At 58.0% G+C, this 26398-nt stretch overlaps 1 protein-coding gene across 1 annotated transcript; it reads left to right on the top strand.

Annotated features, from left to right (window-relative positions):
- Positions 1-173: 173 nt before the first annotated feature.
- On the top strand, positions 174-16706 carry SSC4D (scavenger receptor cysteine rich family member with 4 domains). Its single transcript, XM_037401247.1, has 12 exons — positions 174-617; positions 3651-3816; positions 7500-7535; positions 8301-8606; positions 10227-10298; positions 10684-10998; positions 11917-11998; positions 12230-12351; positions 13138-13449; positions 13937-14014; positions 15114-15457; positions 16422-16706. Exons 2-11 carry the CDS (start codon positions 3699-3701, stop codon positions 15428-15430), a joined length of 1758 nt encoding a protein of 585 aa, XP_037257144.1. The 5' UTR covers positions 174-617; positions 3651-3698; the 3' UTR covers positions 15431-15457; positions 16422-16706.
- The last annotated feature ends 9692 nt before the right edge of the window (positions 16707-26398 follow it).

The raw sequence follows: 26398 nt of genomic DNA, 5'->3' as shown, positions 1-26398 counted from the left end.
TATTGTGGGCTTCCTCTCCAGGTGGGCACTCAGGCAGCCGAGGAGGGAGGTGGGAAGGAGCTGTACAGCCCAAATCCTCCCAGCTGGCTTCTCCCTTCCCCCGAGGCGTAACCCAGGCTCCGCCAGCACCCAATTTAAGGATGTGTCCCTGCCTGCCTTCCTGAAACCCGAGCCATTCCCTCCTCGCCATGTCTCCCTAGAGGTCTTCCCTCTCTTCCTTCCTCTCTCCTTCTTCCCTCTCCTCCTTCCTCTCTTCCTCCTTGGCTTTCAGGATGATCTGCCCTGGGATGGGATGCAGGGCTGCCGCCCGGCGCTAAACCTATAATCCAGCATCTGCCTCCTGGCCCCAAAGGTGCAAAGAGATGACAGGCTGGAGCTGTTCAGTTGATGGATGAGATTCTTTTTCTTTCTTTCTTTCTTTTGAATTTACTAAACGAGATCTCACCTAAAGACAAAATTCCTGCCTTATCCCCATCAGGTTTTTACTGGGAATATTCATTTCAACAATTATTTTTTAATTTTTTTAACTAACTACACAGCTCTTTACTTCAAAAGAGAATACTTATTTCTGGGATTCATTATACCGATCTTTATACTGGAAAGAAAATACCAAACAGGTATGTGGATTTATGATGCTTTTTTTTTAGGTCAGCAAGGTAATTACAAGTAAGGATCTGACGGGGCAGTGGTGGCTTAAGGACTGTAATTTCTCATGAAGCTGCTTGAATAGTTGGAGAAGTGACAGCTAGAGAGCAGGGGGGTCAGTCCAGCCATGGCCAAGGGGGACCAGAGGGGACCAAAGGACCTGCAAGGTCTCTTGTCCAGGTGGGAGGATGGAGTTTTCACCGAGGGCACGGAGCTGGCTGGGCACAGCTTGTCGGCTGGGGTGTGTTCACCGGGGTGACAGCGGGGACTTTCTGTGCCCCGTGTTAGAGCCCTGCTCCTGCCCTCTACGTTTGGCATCAGACACGGTGGCCAGTCCTTGTGGGGGCTGATCCAGGGTGTGTTGCTTCTTCCGACAGAGGCATGGTTTTGCAAGGCACCCAAGAGCTGGAAAGACCTTTGCTTGAAGGCATTTTCAGAAACCCAACTCAGCAACCCTTTGAGAGAGGTGCTGTGCTTTGCTACGATGGCTTATGATGGCTTAAAAGCAGTTTTTAATCTATATGCATTCATAAAGAGCCCCAACCCCACTGGCTGCAAGGAAAGGGGGTTCAGTTTGTAGCTGAACTTCGAGCGCTGGGGCAAGGTTGGAGAAGCAGGTGGAAAAGCCCACCAAAGTCAGGTTTTACCTTTCGAGGGTCAGCTGTGGCACAGCGTCGCAGCAGTTAATGCCTGCTGCAGCCCTGGCAGGGAGCAGGAACACGATGGCTCCAGCCCAAAAGTGTCCGCGATGACAGCATCCCTGAGAGCAGGACATGATGCAGGGGTTTGGCCGGAGCAGGGCAGCAGAGGGGCCGTCTGTCAGTCCTGCCCCACCAGAGAGTGGGGAGGGCTGTGGGACAAAAGACGACATTATTCAGCGCTGCAGGAAGGATGAATGGAGTATTGAACAACACCACCTTAGGGAGTAGATTGGTTTTCATCCCCCGTCACTGAGCCGTCTGTCTGCTGGCGGGTCTCCTCCCAAGGCTCGGTCAGCAGGAGCTGAGCCGTGAGAGCAGGGAGGTGTAAGGAGACCGTATCCCAGCCATGATGGCTCCATCCTGCACCTCCAGCACTGTGCCACCACCACCTCACACTGGTGCATGCAAAATGCCTTGATCTACCATCAGCTCTCACTGGTGCAGGCAACAAAGTCAAAGGCTTGGGCTGGAGGTTTGGGAGCCCCCCCAGCCCATGGTCTTGAGGGACCTTGGCCGTGCGGACACAGCACCAGCACGCAGTCCCACCTGGGAGATCTTGCCAGCCCATGCCTCCACATTGGAAAACCAGGAGCAGTAAAAGGCTGGGTGAGGGGTTTCCACAGGGTGGGGGGGTTTGGTCACCGGTACCACCGATTTTAATGTCCTTTCCCAAGTTTCTGCCCATCATTGGAAGCATCAAGCGGCAGCAGTCAGTGCCCATCCCTTCAGGAGATGTTGTGCCTCATGTGGGCTGGAAGGACTAATTTTAGGGCTCTGAGCTGAGACTTACAGCCTGGCTTTAGAGCCAGCGTATGAAAGCATCCTCACGATGGCACTCCTCCACCAGCGCACGCTGCTGTCCCAGTGCTGCTGTCAGGCCAGCTGCTGGGACTGCTGGGATGTTGGTCGGGGTCCCAGAGGTGCAACAGAGGGCAGAGGCAGCCCCCACCCCGCTCCCCCATAGGGCTGGGTGAAACAGAGAGAAATCCGCCACTTCAGCAGTAATTTCTGAAGGCAACAGTAAATGAAGAGGAAGCGTCGTCTTACAATATCTAATCTCTTCCTTGTTTTCTGCCTGACATTCCCCTGATTGCTTCCCACCTTGTCCTGGTGGAGTTTGCATCTCTGTCTCCGTCCCCCAGGTGAATGAGGTTGTCCTATCAGCCCCCAGGAATTTCTGCCTTCCCACAGAAATGCCTTTCCCTGCTTTTTCCCATGGGATGAAGAAAAGCAGAGACAACGGGGCCCTTGGGAATGTGCTAGCCAAGGTGGCAAGGTCTCATCCTGTGTGGTTAGTGTGGAGGTCTTGGGGGACACGGGTGGCCAGGGACTGGAGCTGCCCAGGAGAGCTCTTGGGTGCATTAATTCATCATGGGGTGGTGAAGAAAGATGGGTGCAAGGCACCAGATGGGGCATTCTGGTAGCTCAAGTGCCATATATGACCACATTGGTTCCACCGTGGGGACCCCAGTGCAGGCTGGGTGCTGGGAAGGGCAGCCAGGAGACTGTGTCACCTGCGGAGCAGATCCCCTCTTCGCACAGAAGGAGGTGGGCATGGTCTCCAGGAGCCCACTGGAGGGAGAGGAACCAAGACAAACCAGAGGGTTGACCATGGCTGTGGCCTTTAGCTGGGTGTTTGTCACCGGCAGAGCCAGAGCAACCTTGGAGGGGGGGGACATGGGGTAGGCAGCCTGGCTGGAGGTGAAAGACCATACCTTTCCAAAGGGGGTTGTCTGACGTGTCTTGGTGGAGTACAGGTCCCCTCTGCCTTTTAGGAAGCACCTTTCAGGCTTGTGTGGATGGGGAGCTCCATCCCAGTTGTGTCTGGAATTAATACGTGACTCAGTTTACGCATGTGCGGCGTGGGGTATATGGTGTATATGTGCTATGGGGTTTGCTTGTAACCTCACATAGAAGTAACAGAAGGACAAGCCCCATGTGGATGCAAATGGGATGGTTCCCTGAACACCTTGGGGGCTGAAGACCCTGGGTGAGAGCTGTGAGGCTCAGCATCTAGGTGTCCTGGTGGGTCTGGGGTCCATCCTTCTGCCTGTACAGCAGCACAGCTCCGAGGCTCTCCCTGCTTCCAGTTTTGTCTCACGGGTGGGATGTAGCCCTGCAGCTTCATCTTGCCACCCGTAAAAATGTTCTCAATAAATCCAACCTGAATTATTTTTCATGTGACTCGGGGTCACTGTTCCAGCAAGTGCCAAGGAGGGACTTGTTTGCAAGTCCTGCACCGCCCTTGGTGGGACAAAGGCTCTCCTGGCCATCACCACCAACACTGCTGTCTGCATGTTTCAGGGACAGCATCCTCTGGACACCCGTCTGCAGCAGGACTGCGGTGCAGCAATGAGACTTGGTCCCTGCCTGGCCATCTGGCACAGCATGGGGACGCCAGACATGGGGGTGCTGCCTCTCTCCCTGATGCCAGCCACGCTCCTCGTCCTCCTTCTCCTTGGCCCCACGGGTGAGATTTTCTTCATCCAGAGCCGTGAGCAGGAATATCACAATGTCCCCAATGGTGCTGAGAGTGCACAGGGATGGGGGAACAAGTTCAGCTCTTATCACCCACCACGACCTATGCATGATGGCAAGTTCAGCGTTCAAGGGTAGCATGCAGCTGGCAGCACCGCTGGGAGGATGCTGATGGCCAAGGGATGGGAGCTGTGGGGCCATCCTGCTGCTGGGATGGGTGGGATGAGCACCCATCCCCTGAGGACACCGGTCCCAAGCCACTCCTGGATGACACTGTCCGGCCAGGGCTGGGAAGCATTTAAATTGAACTGGAAAAAAGTCTCAAATGAGGTCTGCACAGAGCGCTGTGGCTGCATAATTATCCTGGCGTGACTTTATCCGTGTAATTACAGCCAGGCGGTTGGTAACACCTTCCTGCCTCAACAAAGCCCCGCCAAGACAAAGCCAGCCAGAAAGCAAGCAATTAAGGTGTAGTCAGACACCATAATTGGATTAAATCAGGTTTTACAGTTCCCACCCCCTCAGCTGGAGCTTCCCCCCATCCCCGATCTGCCAGCGCCTGCGGTCGGGGTGTGGGGACCTGGGGGGGACCCCGCTGGCTCTGCCACTGTCCCCTGCACCGCCAGGCTCTCCCGTGCTCTTCATTAACAGGCACACAAAGGGCGATTTGTCCTCCCACTTGGTGGTTTTATTTAGCACCGTGCCCTGAGAGGGATGCTGTTTATTTGAGCTAGTTCCCCTTTTTCCTTTGGCTTTGTGAAGCTGGATCAGAGAAATGCGGAGGGCTCTGTCTCTTCTCAAAAAACACTAGTTTCTTCTCCTTCCTCATTAACGTAGACATACCAGGCATATTTTTTCAGGTCTCTCTTGACTTTGCTGGAGGATGCTCTCAAATGAATATTTTAGAGCTTTGATTTTGACTTAAAGGGAGATGAATATTGAATATTTAACAGTGTCCTTTTCATCCACTGTTTCTTCGGCGCTGGAGTGGACTAAGTGTTAAAAATCAATACCAGCCAGGATCAAACACTCTTCCTAAAAAGCCTCACATCTCCACATTTTTGACACAAAGGTGATCTGAATTACCTTTTCCCTGTTATCCAGCCCATGGGGCTGCCATGTCCTTCCCTGTCCTTTCCTTTGGCAAGCCAGCCTCTCTGCTCCCTTGGTCCCCCCTGCTCAATCCCCAGTTCTTGCTGGCATTGCAGCATCACTTCCCAACCTGCCTGGATCCAGCTGGGATGGCTGGGGTGGGCAGCAGTGCCTGACCACGTCTGGAGCATCCCAGCTCCAGGTGGCATCGCACTCCCAGCCCCTGCTCCGGGGTGCTAAGCTATAGTTACAGCCAGACACTTGCCTTACTCTTTTCTCTTAGGGCTTCTAGGTCTTTCTTTGACAGCCTTGTTTTGTAGCTGACTTAATGGTCTCCCAGGCAACATCCCAGCAAGGCAAAAGAGAGGTGGGTTCATCTGCTGGAACATCCCCTCCAGGCTTACCCCGCTTCTCATGGCAGTGACATCTACCTCGGAGTGGCAGGAATCGACCTTCCCATCGCTGCTCGTAGGCTGAGTGCGAAGCAGGACAGGGCTGGTCCAAGCCGGGGGTAGGAAAAGAGGCCACGGAGCCACCACGGGCGATGATCAGCCCTGGGCTGGTGTAATTGCCATGGAGGGTTTTTGTTTGCTGGGAAGGTGCCACCCACGGGAGAGGGCTATGCAGCTGAAGCCTCAAGGCTCGGGTGCCCACGGAGATCCGAGGGCTTGCACACTCCTGGGGCATCGGTGGGGACATCCACAAGGTCCAGCCACCCACCCCCATCTACTGTCCCCTGGGGCATCATGATCATGTTGCCATGATGCCCCGAACAAGCTGGAGACCTCGGTACCCCATGCTGGCAGCACTCCAGGGGGCACCCCACATCACTCGGAATTGGGGCTGAGAGGGTTTTTGTGCCCTAATAACACCCAAGCTGTGGGAGAAGGGCCCAGCCGGGTGGGGGGAGCCTGTCTACACCCCTCCCCAAGCATCCATACCCCCGGGCACTGGGTTTCTGGCAGGGCTCTCTCCGAGCCCTTATTTAATCAAGGCTGGCTGGGATGGGGATGCATCCTGCAAGCGTTCAGCTCCCTCCAGATGCTGCTTGTTCACGCTGGTCAGAGAGGGCTGAGAATTAAAAGGGGGTGAAAGCCCCTCAGCAGCACCATTTCACATGTGGCTGGACAGCTGAGCCCCGAGGCAGAAATCACTGGGGGTCTGTCCATGTGTCGCTGCCCTTCCTGAGCCAGCTGGGATCGAGACACCCCATCGTGATTGTCCAGCAACCCCAGATTACACCAGCCCCAGCCCCAGCTCTGCCTGGTGCTGCAGGCGACCAGCACGTCTCCCCTGGATTTACCCCTACTGCTACATGAAAGCAGTTTATTTGTTTTATTTACCCTAATGTATATATATATATATATTTATCCCAATTGTTTAATTGGGAAAACAACGGAGGAGTCCTTCCTCTCCCAGCTCTTGCTTGCTGTGCTCCACCGAGCTCCTTCCTGGCTGTGGGGGAATATTTCTGTGGCAAAGTCTTGTTAAGCCCTTGGCAGCATCATCCAGGCTCCGGTTACTGGGAGAGCTGGATTCCCAGCCGTGGAGCTGTGGTCGTGGCTGTGCTCCCTGCTCCTCTCTGCTCCCTCATGCTTTCTAACCCACCTCTTCTCCTCGAGCCATCGATGGTGCCACCAGCACCCAGTGAGAGGTGTCACACTCCCCGAAGGGTGGCAGGTGAAGGGACAAGCACCCACACCTGTGTGCCCCCACACCAGTCCGGTGCAGCTGGTCTCACTGGTGTTTTATGGGCTGCAGAGCGGGGCTCACCCTGAGCTCCGCAGCAGACAGGACGCTGCTCTGCCCACGCCAGGAGCATCATCCTGCCCAGTGGTGCGCAGCAGTGGCTGCCTGCAGTTCTCCAGCACCACCTGTTTCCAACCCTTAAGGTGCCTGCACCCCATGAACAGGTGTGTTGGTACACATGTATAAATGTAAAGCTGGAAAGAAGTGGACTTTTTGGGGGAAAAAAAGGAAAAAAATCAATTGAAACGCAGATAGGGATGCCCAGTGCAGCATCTTCCATCAGGAGCTCTCCAGCGCGTTTCCCGTAACAGGCAGGGCTGGTTTTCCTCATCGCCATCTCACCACCCCAATTTTCCATGGGGAGGGTGCAGGCTCCTTCTCCCTTGATGGCCAACAGTGCCTGTGCCAGCATGGAATGATGCTCACCCTCAGGGAGCTGGTAGGGGTGCCCTGGGCACCCCCCAGCCACTCTTCACCTTGGGGAGCTGCGCAAAGCCAGGGGGAGCAGGACCTGGGGCAGGTACCCACGCCAGTAACCCGGTGCTTAAAGCACAGTCCCACCACAGAGCCGCAGGCACCCACACCACGTGCCACTGCCTCAGTTTCTCCACCTGTGAAGCAGATGAAATGATGCCCTGGGTGAGGGTGGTTATTTTTTCCCCTACAAACCTCCCATCTTTGCAGACAAGAGAAGGATCCAGGGGGCTGCCATGTCTTGCTGGTCCCTGCCATGCCCACCCACATCCCTGTTGCCATCATCATCTGAGCTGCATCCCTCCTCTGCTCACTGCAGGGATGCTGGGGAGATCCAATTCCTTTTCTTCTCCCTTGCAGGCACCACCTCCGAGTCCGTGCTGTTGCCATTCCCAGGTGAGATGCTTCTTTTAAAGCTGCTTTTCTCTAGGAAGTTTTGTAATGGAAAAATGCATTTTTTTGGTTAAAAATGGGCTTTGGGGAATTTCAAAAAGGCAGCATATTGGTTTGGAACAAAAGGTGGCAACAAAAAGCTAAATTTCTTTTACAGAAATGAAATAGAGATTTTTAATTATCCCTATTCTGATTATTATCCCAAGAGAGGAATTTTGCCACCTCCTGCTGAGACCCTGTCCCTGTGCCATTTGTCACACCCAAGCAAATAATTCCCTTGACATGGCAGGCCAGAGACACTTACACGCCTGCTCCCCATCTCCAGCAGCTTGAGAGATCACCTCCATCCCACCAACTCCCATGTGGGACCAGCTCCAGACGTGTTTGTTGAGGCTAATACGAATTGCTAATTGCATCTTGTCACTTGTCACCCATCGTACGTCATCACGTGATGCCACGTGTCTGCTTTCTGCTTCTCCTGTTGCGTTATTGCCCAGGCCATTAGTAGGCAAGAGGATGGGATGATGGAGCATCTCATTTATGTACTGAGATGTGTTGAGTCTTCATGTCTGCTGCTTCCAGCAGACGAAGAGAAGCCCAGGTGGGTAGCACCAAGCCAACCACTGCCTCGTGCTACAGCAAAGCGTCACCATTTTATTTAAGGAGCAGAGACATGGTGCAGAGAGGGCTCACACCCTCCCCATGACACCCACCAAACGTTTGTCACCTCCTGCCTGCTGAGGGACCTCTCTCTGCCCATCCTTCCAGAGATACGGCTCGCCAATGGGCCCAGCCGGTGCCAGGGGCGAGTGGAGATCCTCTACAACGGCTCCTGGGGGACCGTCTGCGATGACGACTGGGACATTGTGGATGCCAACGTGGTGTGTCGCCAGCTGGGCTGCGGCCATGCCATTGCCCTCCCGGCTGCCATGACCTTCGGCCAAGGGAGCGGACCCATCTTCTTGGACAACGTGGACTGCAAGGGCTGGGAGGCAGCCTTGAGCGAGTGCTGGAGCCACGGCTGGGGCATCCACAACTGCTACCACTACGAGGACGTGGCTGTCATATGCAACGGTAACGAGGTTTGGTTCCTTGGGGGCAAGGAGAGCAGGGGGGTGCCTGAGGTGCTGCATGCCTTCGGGGTGCCCAAGAGTTGCATCTCAGAGCCTGTTCCTTGGAGCCTGGGTCAGCCAAACCTCCTCTGCATCCTTCCTCTATCCCTTTCCTCAATCCAGGCCATCTCCCAGCTCAGCAGGCTGGTGCTCCATAAGGTGACCAGCCTGTTCTGTATTCCCCGTCACTTCCAGCTCAGGGACTTTGCAACCTCTCCAGCATGATCCCTGGGGAAAGAGCACGCACCCACCCACGCTCCTGCCTCTAAGTCAGCCGCTGCCCAACTGCTCCTTCCCCTTTTGACTCGTTTTTCTTTAAATTGCTGAGCTTTTCAGTAGGAAATGTTCCTAAAGGTGAGAAAAGCAGTGGAAAGTGTTCAAACTTGGCAAGTGAAAGTGGAACAGCTCCATGCCAACCCCTATATACGCTACATGTTCCTCCTGCATAGCTGCGTAGGGTTTGCTCATCAGCCACGCATCAACGACCCGTAAATGTGAGGCTGTGCACACCCGGAGCTTGGCCACGGCTGCAACTGCTTGGTGAATCCTGGTGTCCTGCAGAAGCAGGGGTTGGAAAAGGAAGGGATGCTGGTCTGGCTGGTGGGTCGGACCAGCAGCAACCAGAGAAAGCAGGTGGTGGACTGAGCAGGAGCTCTGAATCAAGGCACTGCTGGAAAGGAGGTGAAAGGACTGGAGCAGGAGGTGGGGGAGATGGGTCTGGGGGTGGAGGAGCGGCTTGAGCCATTAGGTGTTTGTAGCTTGGTTGGCGAAGGAGAGCAGGAGATGCTCTGGGGTGGCCCTCAGGGGAGATGCAGGCGTTTGACCCAAGCACCAGACCCCTAGGAAAGGTGCTCCCACCCGTGCCATGTGGGAGCTTTCAGGAGCCAGCTTTCTGTCCGTTGTGATTATGGAGGAAAGCGTGGGGCTGGTCAGGTCTACACCGTGTCGGTGGGCTGGCTTTCCCGGGATGCTTCCTGCAGCCCTTGGGCACGCATGTGGCTGGCTATGGGACCACTTGGCTCCGCTCCCAGGCAGCTCCCCACACCACCCCCCGGTAATTTCACCAGCCCAGCTGAGGAGCTGGGTCAAGGCAGGCAATAGGGTAGCTTGAAGCAACATCGTTAGCAAAAGAAATATAGGTAAAACCAGCAGGAAAATCAAAATATTACTGTTTTTTTCTATATATATATGCCATGACTTCGAATCCAAATCCCATGATACGCTGGAACCTGACTCCTGACAGCTCAGCACTGTGATTTACTCCAGGTGCCCATGCCATGCTGCCAGGCACAACTTCCCACTACACCAGCAGCTGAGGTCCTGGCTCCATCCTGCATCTGTAACTGGGAAGATAGCTCTGGGCAGGGGCAGCCGCAGACCCCTCTTTCTTTCCCCATGGGAGCTGCTTTGGTGCAAACCTGCTTGTTTCCGCAGCACGTGCTCGCTGGTGTGCGTGCGGGGGCTGGTGCCCGAACTGGGGGAGCAGCAGGGTGGGCAGCGTGTGGGGCACTGCTTGCAGCCTGCTTCTGGAAGGGATGGCTGCGGGGAGCCACGGATGCCACTGCTCTGCTTCCCTTTCCAGAGTTCTCGCCCACGCAAGCCAGCGAAGGACCGACAAGCAGGACCCTCACAGCCTCAGTGCAGGACGGGGAAAGTAAGCTGCTCAGCTGTCGCTAGCAAGAGGCTTGTCCTGGCTGAGGGATGGTAGAGACCAGCACCCCCCACCCTCCCATCCGCCCCCCCCCCCATCACCCGCTGCCCCTCCATGAAGCACCCTGACTCTCTGGCTCTGAGGGGCAGACCCCTGGGGACCCCATCTTTGTGCTGGCCATGGCCAAACCCTACCCCAGAGGTTCACAAAGGCTCCCATCATCTGTGCCATCCTAAAGCATCACCCCTTCCCCACTGCTTCTCACCCAGTTTCTTTGCCGTCACGGGCACTGCCAGACCCAGGCTGGGTGGCATCGCTGTGAGGTGGCACGTGTGGTGACCTCCTGGGGAAAGTCACGTCCTTCTCACCGCCTGCTGCCACCCTCCAGGTGACGGCAGCATCCGTCTGGTGAGTGGAACCGACACCTGCCAAGGCCGGGTGGAGATCTTCTACCGCGGGAACTGGGGCACCGTCTGTGACGACGACTGGGGCATGAGCGACGCCAGCGTGGTGTGCAAGCAGGTGGGCTGCGGCCAAGCCCTGGATTACAAGAGCAATGCCTATTTCGGCTACGGCACGGGGCGCATCCTCCTGGACAACGTCAACTGCGATGGCAGCGAGCCCTTCCTGTCTGCCTGCTACAGCCTCGGCTGGGGCATCCATAACTGCGGCCACCACGAGGATGCTGGGGTCATCTGTACAGGTAGCGGGACAGAGCACCACCTTCACGGGGGAAAAAATCCAGAGATAGCCTGGTCTCCAAAGAGAAATGGCCTCGGAGGGATGCTGACGTGCCCAAGGTCAGGCAGGGACCCGGGCTGTGCACGGCGGGAGCATCCTTTCTCCTTACCTGCTGTCATCCTGGCGCTCCGGAGCAGGCTGCAACACGGTGCTGAGAGCCTGGGACACAGCCCGAGCAGCAATTTGCAAGGGAAATGCATCTGCCGGACCTGCCATTTCCCTGCTCCGCTGGCTCGAAAACAAGCTGCCCATGTCCGGAAGGAGCGAGTGGCTGCCGGGGGCTGGGCATGATGCCAGGCCCAGCCTGTCTCCCCTTTCCCCTCCCTAAATGATGTATTTCTGCCATTCTCCGCTGATTACCATTTATAATGTTAATAATCCCCGTGAATTCCCTCATTATCACAGCTAATGACGGGAGCGGTAAGTGCCAGCGCTTTTCCCTTTCCCACTATTAATGAACAAAAGGGCTGATGCGGGGAAAAAGGGACAATTTTCTCGGGCTGGTCCTTTCTCCCCTAAATGTCCCCATCCCTTCTGGCACCTGGCCAGGGCACAGAGCCGATGGCACCACCACGCACAGCCCTTGCTCAGCGGGGCAGGGGAAGAACGAAGCTTTAGAGCTAATGAACCCTGCCTGATAAACCTCCCAGAAGCGAAGGACCCCTCGGGGCTGCACGTGGGACCTCGGTGCTGGGGTTGGGGTGGAGAAGCACAATCTCCAGCATGTGGGCAGTGGGGATGTGCGGATGGACGTGGTCCATCTCCATCCCCATCATCCCAGAGCTAGCAGATGACCCCGGGTCTGCCTCCTGGAGTCAGCAAGTTCACAGCTTTGCAGCTTCTCCCCATCTGTCACCTCTGTTCCTCTGTGTCACTGCAGGGCTGGACACGTCCACCAGCACGTCCTTCACCACCTCCGTAGCCTTGGACTATGAGGAGACTCTCCACTGCACGGCCACAGGGTAGGAGGTCACCCAGCAGCCACACCAGCTCACCCACGTGCTGCGCCGGGGCTGGGGGCTTGCTGGGCGGGGCTGTGCCTCCTGTGTCCTCCTGTCACCCAGCACAGTCCCCCTGGGGTCCTGCCGCACGTAGGCTCTGGGGGTGACATTGCCCGTGGCAGGAGCTTGCCATGGGGCTGCTGTGGTGCTGGAGGCTGCTGGCACCAACCAGAGCAGGGGTGGTGGGCACAGGATCTGGCCCCCACAACGCCCGTGTGTCCCCACACTTGTCCCAGCAGTGACAGACAGCAGATACCAGCCCTCCCAGGCCACTGAGGTGGTCACCACTGCTCTCCTTACCATCGAGCAGGAAAGTAAGTATGTGGCCACTGCCGGTCCTTCACAGGGTCCAGCATGGCCCCCCTAAGCTCCACATCTCTGGGGGGTACCCCATATCCCCAGGGCTCACCCCACAGCCCTGCAAATTACCCATGCTCCCAGGGCTACCCCCCCTCCCAATTCCCTGGGGGAACTTGAGCACCCCATGGTTCACCCCAAGCCACCAGGGAGCTGTCCCATGCCCCTGAGATGTACCCCACCTCCCCAGGGCTCTCATGTCCCCAGGAGTACACCAGGGAGTGATGTCCCCAGGGCTCATCCCACATCCCCAGGGCTTACTCTGTGCTCCCAGGGTGTTCACCCCCTGCCCTCCAGGGTTCACCCCCCCATCTCCAGGAATTGCCCCATGCTCACAGTACTCACCCCATGCTGCTTGGGAGTTGCCCCATGTCCTCATGGTCACCCCACATCCCCAGAAATCACCCTATGTCCCCAGGGTCTCACCCCACATCCCCAGGGGCTCAGCCCATGTCCCCAGGGTCTCACCCCACGTTCCCAAGGGCTCACGCCATGCCCCCAGGGTCTCACCGCATGTTCCCCAGGGTCTCACCCCATGTTCCCAAGGGCTCACCCCAGGGGGCTCACCCTATGTTCCCAAGGGCTCACCCCATGCCCCCAGGGGCTCACCCCACATCCCCAGGGCTCACCCCCTGTTCCACGGGGGCTCACTCCATGCCCCGGAGGGTCAGCAGGGGACATCGGACCCCCTGCGGAGCCGTGGTCCCCCCGGCAGCGTGCCTGTGCCAGGGCCCCCCACGCAGGTGGCGGTGTGCGGCTGGCGAACGGCAACGGGAGCTGCCGCGGGCGGGTGGAGGTGCGGCACCATGGCACCTGGGGCACCGTCTGCGACGATGACTGGGACTTCCCCGACGCCCAGGTGGTGTGTCGGCAGCTGGGCTGTGGTGCTGCCCTCGCCGCCACCATCCTCAGCTCCTTCGGCTACGGCAGTGGGCCCATCCTGCTGGACAATGTGGGCTGTGGCGGTGGCGAGGCTCGCCTGGCCGACTGCTTCCACCTGGGCTGGGGGCAGCACAACTGTGGCCACCACGAGGATGCCGGGGTCATTTGCCGAGGTGAGAACGGGATAAGCTCAGTGGCCACCAGCTCCCACCCAAGGGTCTTCCCTCGCCAGCTGGGTGGGAGAGGGAGGATGATGCGACTGCGTGGGTCTCTGCTGAAGCCTGGCTCGGTGGCACGGAAATCCAGTGAGATAACAGGCATAGGGAGAATTTTGGCCACACTCAGGCTGGCTGTGGGAAAAGGGGTCCCCAAAATGGGGTGGCAGGTGAATTTGAGTCCCCAAACCCTGGGGTTCCTTCTGCCCATGGGGGGAAAGCAGTGGTGGTTGGGTGCCATGGCTGGTGACGGATGGAGCGTGGGTACCACCTCTGGTCTCCGTTTGTGCACTTTCCTGGAAGCACAGTGGCTGCACATCCCACTCCACACATCCCTGCATCCATCCCTGGTTACCCCATGCTGCTGCTGGGGGCTCCGACCCGGCCCTGGGGGGGCACAGCAGTCCCCTGAATTGCTTTTCCCACCCCTTCCCCACTGCACCAGGTGCTGATGATGCTGGAAACCATTTCCAAGAAGTCACTGTCACAACCACCAAGTCGGCCCTGGCTCGTCCCAAGGACGGTAGGTATCGAGGTACCGCCTGGGGATGCAGGGCCAGCCCGGGGGATGCTGTGCGCTGGCACAGGATGGAAACAGGGGTGGCTTGCACAGAGGCCAGCAGCTTTGGCAGTGCCTGAAGCACTGACCTGGAGCAGCCCACAGGAGGGGGAAAGCCACGCTGGCAGCACCGTTAAGCTGTGGCCTCTCCTGGTGCCCCCAAAGCTGGTCCAGGCAGAGGAGGCGATGGATCCTAGTGGGGAGAGGAGGGGATGGACCTCGGTGGAGGGGTGACCAGATGGACCAACAGGGCTGAGCTGAGGATCATAGAATCATGGAAGGGTTTGGGTTGGATGGGACCTTAAAGATCATCTAGTCCCAACCTCCTGCCATGGGCAGGGACCCCTTCCACCAGCCCAGGCTGCTCTCAGCCCCGTCCAGCCTGGCCTTGGGCACTGCCAGGGATGGGGCACCCACAGCTGCTCTGGGCAGCCTGGGCCAGCGCCTCGCCACCTGCACAGTGACAGATTTCTTCCTAATATCTAATCTAAATCTGCCCTCTGTCAGCTTAAAGCCATCACCCCTTGTCCTATTGCTACGTGCCCTTGTAAAAAGTCCCTCTCCAGCTTTCCTCTCGGCCCCTTCAGGTACTGACAGGCTGCTCTAAGGTCTCCCCAGAGCCTTCTCTAGGCTGAGCAACTCCAGCTCTCAGCCTGTCTTCATAGGAGAGGTGCTCCAGCCTCTGATCATCTTCGTGGCCCTCCTCTGGACTCATTCCAACTGGTCCATGTCCAGGAACAGACATTATTGTCTGTTCCTTCAACGTGAACATCCACCCCGATGCTTTGGGGGTCAGCCACAGCTCTGATACTGGCAAGTGGTCACCCCCTCGCGCTCCTGCCTGTGCAGGGGCAGTGGGGGAGCTGTGGGCAGCAGCAAACTGCCAAGCCTTGGAGAGACCAGGGCTCTTCTTGTCCTGGGGCCGCATGGCCAGGAAGGGCCCCTTCTCCATCAGCCCTGCACCACTGTCCTAGGGTGATGGCAGGCAGGGAGAGGGGGGAGTGCTGGGGTGGGCATGGGCAGGGGCTGCCCCCTGGGCTGCCTCACCCCATCCCCTCGGCAGGGTCCCTGCGCCTGGTGAACGGCAGCCACCGGTGCGAGGGGCGCGTGGAAATGTTCTACCTGTCCCAGTGGGGGACAGTGTGTGACGACGCCTGGGACCTGCGAGATGCCAAGGTGGTGTGCAGGCAGCTGGGCTGTGGGCACGCTGTGGCGGCCTGGGGGGAGGCACGCTACGGCCAGGGCACCGGCTACATCTTCCTCGACAACCTCAAGTGCAAAGGCCACGAGCCCTCGCTGCTGCGCTGCTCCCACATCCGCTGGGATGTCCACAACTGCGACCACTCCGAGGATGCCAGTGCTATCTGCAGCATCCTATGACCGCCCACCCCCGGGACCTTCACGCAGGTAAGGGGGGATGGGGACAGTGGAAGGAGCTGGTGGCAGTGCCCTCAGAGAGGGGCTGAACCCTGGCTGCTAGTGGGGGACACTCACTCTCTGCCTCAGTTTCCCCACTTGCCCCACTGGGGCACTGGCTGAGCCCCCCATGGGTGTTTGGGCTCTGAGGCTGGGAAGAGCTGGGTGAAGACCTGGCTTTCCTCAGCTCCTAAAACACTGGCTGAAGCTTTCCCCCGCTGAAACTGCCCCTTGGAAAAACAAAACCATTTCTGGTGTGAAATCTGATTGGTTTCAGCCATTTCATTGAAGAGACGAGGAGAGAAAAATGGATATTCTGCTGTGAAAATGAAGTTAGTTTATACTCAGAAAATGTAAAAAGGGGGCTGAAATCAAACCAGGGTATTCCAGGGGCTCTGCAGTGAGTTGCTGCCGTTCTGCAATTTGCTTTGCAACCCCTCCCAGCAATCCAAACACCAGGTTTTCCCCCACATTTTGGCAGAAGAAATACCAGGTCCTCACCAATTTCCATGCAGCAGAAATGCAGGCACTGGATCTCACACCATCTGCAACCCCATCCTGCTTCGAGGTCGTCCAGTATTTCTTCCTTGTGGGCATTTCACCTCCTGTTCCTTCTATAAACACCACTGGGTTTGCGGAGAGCTCAGCTGAGATTTCCCTTCCCCGAGGGGCTTCTGCACAGCCAGTCACTGCCCCAAAAAGCCCCTGGGGAAGTGGGGAAGGACCAGGATCCCTGCATCCTCCCCATCCTTCTCCATCCTGCGTGGTCCAGACCAGCTCCATGATGCTCCATGCTCTGAGGTGTCTGGGGCACGCAGGGCAGGTGCAGGCAGAAAACAGTAGGGAAGACCCCAGATCCCTGCCCAGTGTGACATGGAGGGTGGTAGCACTGAACTCAGGACCCTAGTCCCTCCCTGGTGCTCTGCCTTTGGGGTAAAGGCTGTTTCCCTCCCAGCTCAGGTGGAAGGACCCAGCCTTTGTCATCAACTGTTTCTGATGTCTACCGGGACACCAGCAAAATGATCGTCGTGTTTTCGTGGATGGGGTGCCAGGGTGGGGAAGGGCTGTGCAGCGGCGCAGAGCAGGTCCCAGCTGCTCCCCCCGCTGCACTCGCTCCTTTGTGCAATTCTTTTGCTCATAAGAGATTGTGCATATTCCTGGGTTGTTTGCTGTTTGGGTTTGGGTTTTTTTCCTCATTTTTTTCTTATATCTGTTTGGGTTTGTTTTGTGAATAAGTAAAAACCCTTTGAAAGTGTGCTGAAACCTGACTGGCATCCCGGGCAGGAAGAAACCCATGGGGAAAAGATGACCCAAGCCCAGAGGTGAGGGCTCAGCTCTTACTGCCAAAAATTGGTGCAAATCCCCTGCTGGCCCCCGAGCAGCCCTTGATTCCCACCCAGCTGGGAGCTGAGCTTGGGGGGTACAGCCCTGAGCCCCACCAGGCTGGGGGGCCGAGGTTGGGTCCGGCTCTGGGTTTGTTGCCGGTGGGATTTGGCAGCCCCGCAGGCTGCGGGGTCACTGCTGAAGCGGGTGCGTTGCCATTGTGCCGCTGTACGGGCTCTGCAGTGCTGACAGCAGTAAATTCGGTGCTGCTTGCTAACGGCAGAGGAGCAGATGGGAAGAGAGACTGTCCTGGGAGCTGCAGCCCCTGCTGCTGCCTGCTGCTGCCTGCTGCTGCCTGCAGGCAGAGGCTGTGACCTTGGGGCTGGGGGCCAGGAGAGAGGGGTCCCCAGTTTGGGGAGCTTTTCGGCACCCTGATCGCCAGTGGCGGTGACCTGGGCAGCAGTGTGCCGTGACATGGCACATCCCGGCTGCCGGACCCCTGCAGACACTGGGGACATGTCCCCAGCAAGCTCCCAGGCTGGTGCAGGTCCCTTTGGGTGGCCTGGTCCCGTGCTCCAGCCGCCAGCATCAGGCTGGTGTTGGCTGCCTCTCCACCGCTTCCCATGGGCAGGGTTTTCCCAGCATTTGTCTCCCAGTCCAGATTCTCACCAGTGGGGAAACTGAGGCATGGAAGCGTCTTCCAGGCAGGCCATAGCGGTGCAGCTGGGCTTGTTGGGACCCTGGGAGAGGGCAGGGAGGTGGCGTGTGAACAAAACCTTTCCTTTTACTGGGTTCCCAGGACCTGCACACATGGCTGCCCACCCCACTGCCCCCTCACCCCTCAGCTGCCACCACCATCTCCAGCCTCGCCTCCTGCCTCCCGGATGGCTGATCAATATGCCTGGGACCTGCTGGGAGCAGGAAGGGACAGAGCTGTCCCCAGCAGCCCTCGCCCCCTCCCTGCAGACCACACCAGCTGGGGATGGGTCAGAGGGTGCTCTGGGCTCCAACAGCTTTGGTGGGGAGGGGCCTGGTGGCCAGGAGTTGCTCTGGAGGCTGTTGCCTCTCGGGGTGTTGTGGGGAGGATGATGAGAAAGGCTGGCTGGGTTTTCCCTGTTTTCCTTTGGGACTGTGCCTCAAGCCAGCAAAGCTGGGCTGGTTTCTGGTGTTGCCCCACACCCTGCTGCTCCTTGCTTTGTGCTGGGAAGAGCAGCTCCTGCTCTCCCTGGGCTTCTCCTTTCCACAACCTGCAATCCAGCAAGCAAAGGGTTTCCAGCCAGGAAAGACAGCAGCCTCCTCCCTTTTCTTCCAGCCTTTTCTCCTGCGCCAGCTTGGGATGCTCTGGGATCCACTGGGATCCCCCCAGACACCCCATGCCCAAACTGGGCATCATCTCCATGAGAGCAGGTAGTGACAGGCTGGGTGGGAGCAGGGTACCAGTGCTGGGGATGCCCTGGCCCTGGAGCCGGGTACCAGTGCTGGGGATGCTCTGGCCCTGGAGCAGGGTACCAGCACAAAGGATGCTCTGGCCCTGGAGCTGGGTACCAGTGCGGGGGAATGCCGGTGGTGCAGGAGCATCCCGCCACGGGACCACAGCCAGGCTGCAGCGGCTGCGTGAGAGCTGGGAGAAGCTGCGGTGCTTGCCCAGCTCTTATCCTCTTGCCGACGTCAGCTGTTTCCCTGTGCCCAGAGCAGCTGCAGCTCCACACCTGTCGATGCCATCGATTAGTTTCTCTCCCCATCCCTGGAGAGTGGATGGTGCAGGGGTGGCAGGGGGGAGAGAATAAATATTTCAGCAGGTCCAGGCAAAAGCTGGGGTTATTTTGGGGCTGGGATTTATGGGCTATTAGGAATAAGGAATGAGTCTGTGCTGGGGAGAGGAGACCCATTAATCCAAGCTGTAGGAGCACAAATGAGCAAGGGGAAATGGAGGAGGCTTTAATTATTTTGCTGTGTTCCAGAATAATAAGACGGCCCTCTGGCCGAGCGCTTACATGGGGCTCGGGAGTTCTGCTCCCCGGGAACTGGGGCAGGCAAGGGGGACCTCATGGTTAAATTCCTCCCCAGCTGTGCTGGGAGGGATGGGAATCCCATTCTGAGACCAGTATGAGACCAGTACAAGCAGTGTTGCTGACTGGGACATGCTATGGAGGATGGAGTGCTTGTAGGGGGAGGCTGCAGAGCACGGAGATGGCTGGAGGTCCCCATGGGTCAGTGCCAAGTGGCAGGGCTGCCCTTCCTGGTCTGGGCCAGCCCTACCACCCGCTGTGCCCCATTAAGGCAATCCTGTCTGTGCCTGTAACTGGAGGAGCTGGGCACCAGCGCAGAGGTGAGTCACTGCTGGAGGCAGCCCTGGCCCCCAGAGCATCCCTGGCTCTGCTGCACCCAGCACCACCTGGGTGACCTTGGGCTGCGCTCCACTCCTTGGCTTGCCATTACCCCCCCACACACTCTGCCTGCTGCTTCTGCATCCCCATGTGTGCCTCAGTTTCCCTGAGGGCACCTGGGATGTTGGCCCTGGGTCACCCCTTGGCACCCTCAGGGAGCTGTGGGGACCCGGCTGCCCTGGCTGGAGGCATGCCTTATGCCACGGCGCACACCGAGGGGCAGATTTAAACCCGCTGGAGTAACCTGCCCCATCCCTTGTGGCCAGGAGTCCTGGGGATGTGGGCACCCACGTGGTAGGGATGTGCAGGGCAGGGACAACCCTGGACCACCTCCTCCTCCGATGGGATGGATGAGGACCAGGTCTCCCTGCAGCATCCCTGCAGCACAGCAAGTCTTGCTCCCTTGGGAGCATGGCCCAGGGTGCCAAGGTCACCTGGTGGGACCATGGTGGGGTGCAGGAGCCGTTCACCGCACCCCACACCAAGCAGCGCCCTGCTTCCCTGCTCCTGCCAGGCCTGCCGCCGCGGCTCCTGCTGACGTCACCCTGCCGGAGCCAGGAGCTATTTTGGGAACTGCAAAGTCACTGGCGCAATTAGTCCGCTGGCAAAGGGAGCAGGGTGGCGGGGGGGACTGGGGGACCGGCTGCTCTCCCCACCGTGTCCCTGCCGTGCCATGCCGGGGGGCTGCATGGCCATGGCCCACGGGCTCCGGCAGATCTGGCCTCTCCTTGTGCCTGAAGGCTCCAGGGCTCCCTCCACCAGGGTAAACGGCCACGGTTGCAAATCCTCCCATCCATCATCTCCTCTCTGCCTTCTATTTCTTTTTCTTTTTCTTTTTTTTTTTTTTTTTTTGATTTATTTCGTTCCCTGGCAGGAGCCACCCCACGTGGGCTGCTGAATGCTGGCAAAAGCCAGCTCACTGCCGCCTCGCTGCCGTCGCTTGCATTTAGAGAGAGGCAAGAAAGCAATTAGCTGGCAGCGATGCCAGCAGCATGCTTCCCATGGCGATGCTACGGGCGAGGGGTTACCCTGCTGGGTGGGAGCGGGGGTCCAGCCATGCCTGGGTGCCCTGCCTCCGGCTGTGCCTTCAGCTTCATCTGGGCTGCATCTTCTGGGATGCAGGATGGGTGCTCCCACCGACAGCCCTGTTGTCCCCTGATGGAGACATGCCACGTGCTGCTGTCACAGCTCAGGGACACCCGTCCCTGGGGCACAGCACAAGGAGACAGGGGGGTCCTGCCCAGCAAGTGCCTTCATGCCTGGGCACGTGGGGACAGTTAGAGGGGACAGTTAGGGTGCCCAGCCCTCCTCCCCCAGTGCTGGTTGCTTTCTCTGGCCACCCTCCTGCCCTCCCAGTAACCTCCAGGTCACGGCCAGAAAGGACATGGAGAGAAATGCTGTGAGAATCCTGGCAGGCTGCAAACAGCCTGAAATTGGGGCTCAAAAAATCCCTTTAAAAATCCCAAGAGCTTCCCATGTGACCCTGGCATCTCTTTCAGTCCCATCCCCCAGGAAAAAACCCCAAACTCTTTCTCCCAAGGCAGAGATACTTGGGTGCAGGCAGGCTGACACGCACCACTCCCCATCACTTGGACCCCCAGCTTGGCCCTGGAGGGGGGGTCCCTGCCTGTGCTGCGGCTGCAGGAGCAGTCAGTGGTCTTGGGGTGGGGGTGGATGGGGCTGGGTGGGAACAGGGGTCTGTGGGGTGGCTCTGGGGGTGATGGGGGAGCCATGGGAGGGCAGTGGCAGGGTGGGGAGTGTGTGCCCCCCCCCGGGGCTGGGGGAAGGGGCCGCGGCGGTGGGGCTGGGAGCCGGGTGAGGCTGTGCTGAGTCACGCTGCAGAGCTGGTGAGCAGGACTGCAGCAAGCGGCTCGCTGCCGCCCGCCTGCAATGGGGACTGTGTGACAGCCTCGTCCCTCCCGCCTGCTGCATGCGCCAGCTCCTCGCCTGCTCCTGGGGGGCACAGGATGATGGTGTGGGGGTGATGCCCAGGCTGGGGGGGGGGGGGGGGGGGGGCACATTACACCCCAGGTCGCGGCAGTCTTGCTGCTCCCAGCCCTTCTTGCACCACCCCGGCCCCCACCCCTTCAAATAAGGACAGGGCAGCTCCAGGGTGGGGGTCCCAGGGAGCCTGGGCAGGTAGGGGGTAGGACTGAGCTGTCCTTGGAGAATGTGACCCTGACCCCAGCAAAGGAGGGGCAACCCTGCGTAGCCATCACCAGGGGGATGGCAGGGCCGGGGGACCACTCACTGTCAGCACAAACACAGGAAGGCACTTGGCAGCCGCTGGCTTTCCCCTGGCACCGGGGGTGGGGGCTGGGGAGGTGGCTTGGCAGACTCCCCCAGCTCCCACCCAGTGCCACCAACCCAGGGGACAAGGCTGAGCACCCAGCCCTGCACTGGGTCCCCAACCCCCCTGCCACTGCACAGGACAGGGTTGAGGCAGATCCCCACTGCCGAGGGAAACTGAGGCACGGGCAGTGCCCCGAGGTCTGGCCCCAGACGCTGCCACCTCCCACATTGAGCCTGGGGCAGCCCCATCCCCACTGACACTGGTGACCACCCTGCTGGTGCTGCCCACTGGCCCTGCAGAGCTCAGAGCTGCTTCTGGAGAGACTGAGACAGCCAAGGCTTTTTTTAGGTGCTCCATAAGTGCCGTCTGGGCGGTATTTATATCAGCTCCTTAAATAAGAGCTGCCATCTGAGCCCGACGCGCCTGCTTAATTATTAACACCCCGCAGGGAGGTGGTGTGCCCGCCTGGCCCCAGCCCACCTTCCCGCTGGGTCCCTGGTGGGATCCTGCACCCCAGGTTCCCCCCAGCTCCCCACCAGCACCCAGAGTGAGGGCTGACAACCCGGACACCCCAGGACATCCCAGTTTCCCGCAGGCATATGTCCAGCATAGGAACATCTTCCCTGGGGCTGGGAGAAAGGCTGGAGTGGGAATTTTCTGAGTGGAGGGTGCCGTGCCATGGGGATTGCTGCCGCTCTCAGTGCCACGGTGCTTGCGTGGGTATTAGGGATAAGGAGAGGGTGGGAGGCACTGCCTGCTGCCCTCCCATCCCATCTCTGTGGCTTGAGGGGGTCCAAGGGAAAATTATCCCTGGGAGCCTGGCTGTGTATCCCAAGGGGTACAGGCAGTCCCTCTTCACGGCAGGGCTGATGCTAAACAGCACAGGAGGGGAGCTGCTGCCGCAGAATTAATTTAGGCTTGGAGAGCGCTTTGAAAGCCCAAGATGAAAGGCCAGGGCTGAGCACAAAGCACTGCAGCTCCACAGACGGGGGAAGGAAGCTCACTTCCAAAGCCACCTCGGGCAGGTGGGCTCCTCGTGGGCTGCCCCATCAGCCACAGCCCCTCCATCACCTCCTGCCCCAGGGGAGGCAGCGTCTGGGTGTTTTGGGGAGGGGTGGTGAGGCCTCAGGCTCACTCAGGTGTTGGTTGTGGGGTCCTTCCTCGGGGCTGGCAGGACCCCCCCCAGCTTTGGTGTGTGGCAGGGTGGAGGGGTGCTGGGCTGGGACCGAGCCAGCACCGGGGCAGGGTGAGGAGTGCTGCTGGTGGGTGCAGGGGAAGGGACACCCTTGGCCTGTTCCAGGGATGCTTCCTTTGCCATGTCACAATGCCAGGCTCCAGGCAGCAAGGTGGAAAAGGGAACAGGGTGCCCAGATGTCACAGTGTTGGGGTGCTGGGGCCAGGCAGTCTAGCCCAGCGAGGCATCAGGCAGGGAAGACATGAGGGCACTGCTGTCCTGCAGCCTGTGGGGAAGGGGACACCAAAACGAGAGGTTTCCTCAGCTTGTTTCTCGCAAAAAAAACCCTGGGCTGTATAGGAGCCAGGGCAGCATCCCATCTCACCTCCATGCACTGGCCCCGGGGAATGTCACCCTGTGTCCCCTGCTCTGCCTGGCTTTGCCACCCACTGGCTGAAGACATGCAGGACCCCAGGCACTGGGTCGCTGCTTGTTGTTGCTGTAAGGTGTTGCAGGCATGCCTGCGTACCAGCGGTGGCATCCCTTGCCCTTGGTGTGGGGACAGGCTGGGGCACCTGCACCATGCATCCCCCATGCCTGCAACCCCCTCGCTGGGCATCCTCCTTGCTCCAAGCCAGCAAACACGGAGGGAAGGGGCACACGACCGTCGCTCTCCCACAGCAAGCAAGGGGTGAAGATTTCTGGATCCGTTTTCGGAGCAGTCAGCAGCTAACCCAAGCGAACCTCCAAGTCAAAGAGAATTTACTACCTTCCCTTGCGTTGTCACAAGGCGTTGACAAGATGTAACAGGGAAGGCAAGAAAATGTGAAGAGAAGGACTCATCTTCCAGGCCACAGGAATTAACAAAGTGGCACATTTGAATGTGCCAGAGTATTTTTAATACTGTAGGCATAATCGGGGTTATTAGTTTTTTCTGGGACATCTGCAGAACAGACCCGCATCCTTTGGGCCTTTGTGATTTCCCAACCCAGCAGCTGTCTGGGGTCTTGCTGAGAAGTGTCTATAGGTACCAGGCAGAGGTGGCAGAAGAGCATTTAGTGATGGGCAGCCAGATGGCACCTCCGGCTGCCTGGGCTGCCCACCAGAAGCTTCTGACTCTGGCCGTTCACTACCTCACCTTCATCCCACTGCTGCCCAGTCTGTAAAACAGAAGAATTAAGTGGTGTGAGGGGTGCTGATTTATGCATTGGAGCCCCAAAAGGGGGCTGGATACATTGCAGAGAAATATTACAGCCAGATTGTTATTCTGAAGAATTTACAACATTATGAATATCATGTTCTGACCTGTGGTGGGGAAGGAAACCATCTGCCTTGTGAAATGTATTTATTGCTATGGTGCTTTGACAGAATAAATCAGTATTTGCTTGGTCTGGGGCAAATACGCACAGTCACCGTAAATCGGCAGAGCTGTGGTAATTTGGACCAGCTGAGAACCTGCCGTATTTATGTAAATTACTAGATAAGTGCCATAAGGTTTGTATGGGGTGGCAGTAGTTTTTATTAGGACAGTTGATAAATTTGGAGAAACCAGACAAGCTTCCAGGTGAACGAGCACTTCTTCAGGTCCAGGCTTGTGTTCAATATTGTCTGTGACAATCCAGGAATTGTACCTAAGGGCTAATATTATTTTCTCCAATTTAGAGGAACCACATATCCAACCCAAATGTAGCAGCACCACTCAGAAGGTGTCTGGGATGGGGCAGCAGCTCTGCTTGAGTCCATACCCAGACATCCGATTGTCCTGCTTAGCTTGCTGATGCCCCATGGCATTTCTAGGTACCTCCAGACTATCGATACGGAATGGTAGCAACAGCTGGAAAAACCAGTTTGGGACCCATGACCTACTTCAATATTTTCTTGCATTCTGCACTTTTTTTACTCAAATTCTCTCCCGAAAGCTGGCGTCATACAGAAACAACAGAAAACCCTGCTGCTGAGCTCTCCAGAGATGACGGTGAGCCTCCTCAGAAGAATGAATGCGCCATTATCAGGAAAGAGGAATAAACTGCCCTTGTCTGTGGGCGCTCCCTTGGGATCGCCGTGGTGGTAAACAAAAGCCGGGCACAAAGGCCATTCTCTCACCAGAACCACGTGCACTGTGGGGTGTGAAGCTGCGGATGCAAGCAAGGAGACAACGTTTTATTTTATAGAGGAAATAGAGAGGATCTGGGTGTATTTCTACTTTTATTTATCAGAAGGCGCAATTTCTTCTGCTCTCAGAAGCTGTAAACAAAAGGGTTCTTTTGTGCTAAACAAATCAATTCAATACAATTCTCTATTATTGTAAAGACAGCAATAAAGACAGAGACGTCACCCCAAATGCTGTTGCTCACCATCATAAAGAACTAACATCAGCATTTCCAAACCAATTTGTCCCCATCCAGGCGGGTGAGATGGTGGCCACGGGCTCTGACCAGCGCCAGCAGGCTGTGACTGCGGTATCACCCTGTGGAAACTGGCACATCCCAGCGCCACTGAGGTTTCCTGTGGCATTTCAGGAGAAAACCACAGGGCACAGGGATCAGCAAACAGGATGGCTGTGTCCTCTAAGTTGTCCTCATGCCTCCCAAAGCGCCTGTGTGGGGACAGTGCCACTGGGAAGGGCCAGGAGCATGTACTGGGGCATGCCGGGTGTGCAAGGGACAGTGTTCACCCATGCAGAGTTGATCGTCAGCATCATCCGGCTCCCTCCGACCAGGATAAAGTGGTTCTGTGGGGATCAGCACGGCTCCATTCACAACACCCCTTTCCTTTCTCCCAGTGCTGCAGTGTCCTCCCCACGTTGCTTTATCTATAGGGTTTTTAGGAAAAGTCTCTTATGGCTCCTAATGGAGTTCCTAATGCTCAGCGGAAGCCCTGCTAGGCCCGAGAGGACATGCACTTCTATGTCATGCGTTATTGATGAGCGAGCACACCACGCTCCCAAGCTGGTCGCTCATAAATTATCCAGCGTCGCTCCTCAGTGGGGCTGCTCTCCTCTGTGGGTCAGCTGGGATCCCACGGCGTGGGAAAGGGGACAGGGGAAAGCAGGGAGTGGTTGTTTGCCCCCAGCTGGGTCACCACAACCAGGCACAGTACCAGCACAGCACCGCAGGGCTGCCTCCAGGCGGGGATGGGGGGAGCCTGAGCGGTGAGGGGGCCCAGGGGGGTGTGGGCCTGGGTGGTGAGCGGGACCAGGCTGTGAGTGGGTCTGGGTGGTGAGTGGATCCAGCCGTGAGTGGGCCTGGCCATGAGCTGGACCAGGCCGTGAGTGGGTCCAGGCTGAGTCAGACCAGGCCCTGAGTGGGTCTGGGCTGTGAGTCAGACTAGGCCATGAGTGGGCCCAGGCCATGAGTGGGCCTGGGTCATGAGTGGGTCCAGGCTGTCTGTGGGTCTACACCATGAGTGGGTCCAGCCCATGTCTGTGCCAGGCTGTGAGTGGGTCTGGGCCATGAGTGTGTCCAGGCCATGAGCCAGACCAGGCCATGACTGGACCAGGCCGTGCGTTGGTTCAGGCCATGCCTGTGCCCAGGCCATGGGTGGGTCTAGGCTGTGAGTGGGTCTGGACCGTGAGTCAGACCAGGCCTATGTTGTGGGCCTGTAAGTGGGCCCAGGCTGTGAATGGATCCAGGCCTATGCCTGTGTCACGGGTGGGGCCAGGCCTTGAGTGGGTCTGGGCCAGGAGCGGGCCTGGGTTGTGAGTGGGCCTGCACCATGAGTGGGTCCAGGCCATGTCTGTGCCGGGCTGTGAGTGG

Source organism: Falco rusticolus, chromosome 1, assembly GCF_015220075.1.
Source record: "Falco rusticolus isolate bFalRus1 chromosome 1, bFalRus1.pri, whole genome shotgun sequence".
Classification (NCBI taxonomy): Eukaryota; Metazoa; Chordata; class Aves; order Falconiformes; family Falconidae; genus Falco; species Falco rusticolus.
This window is presented reverse-complemented; position numbering and strand designations above follow the sequence as displayed.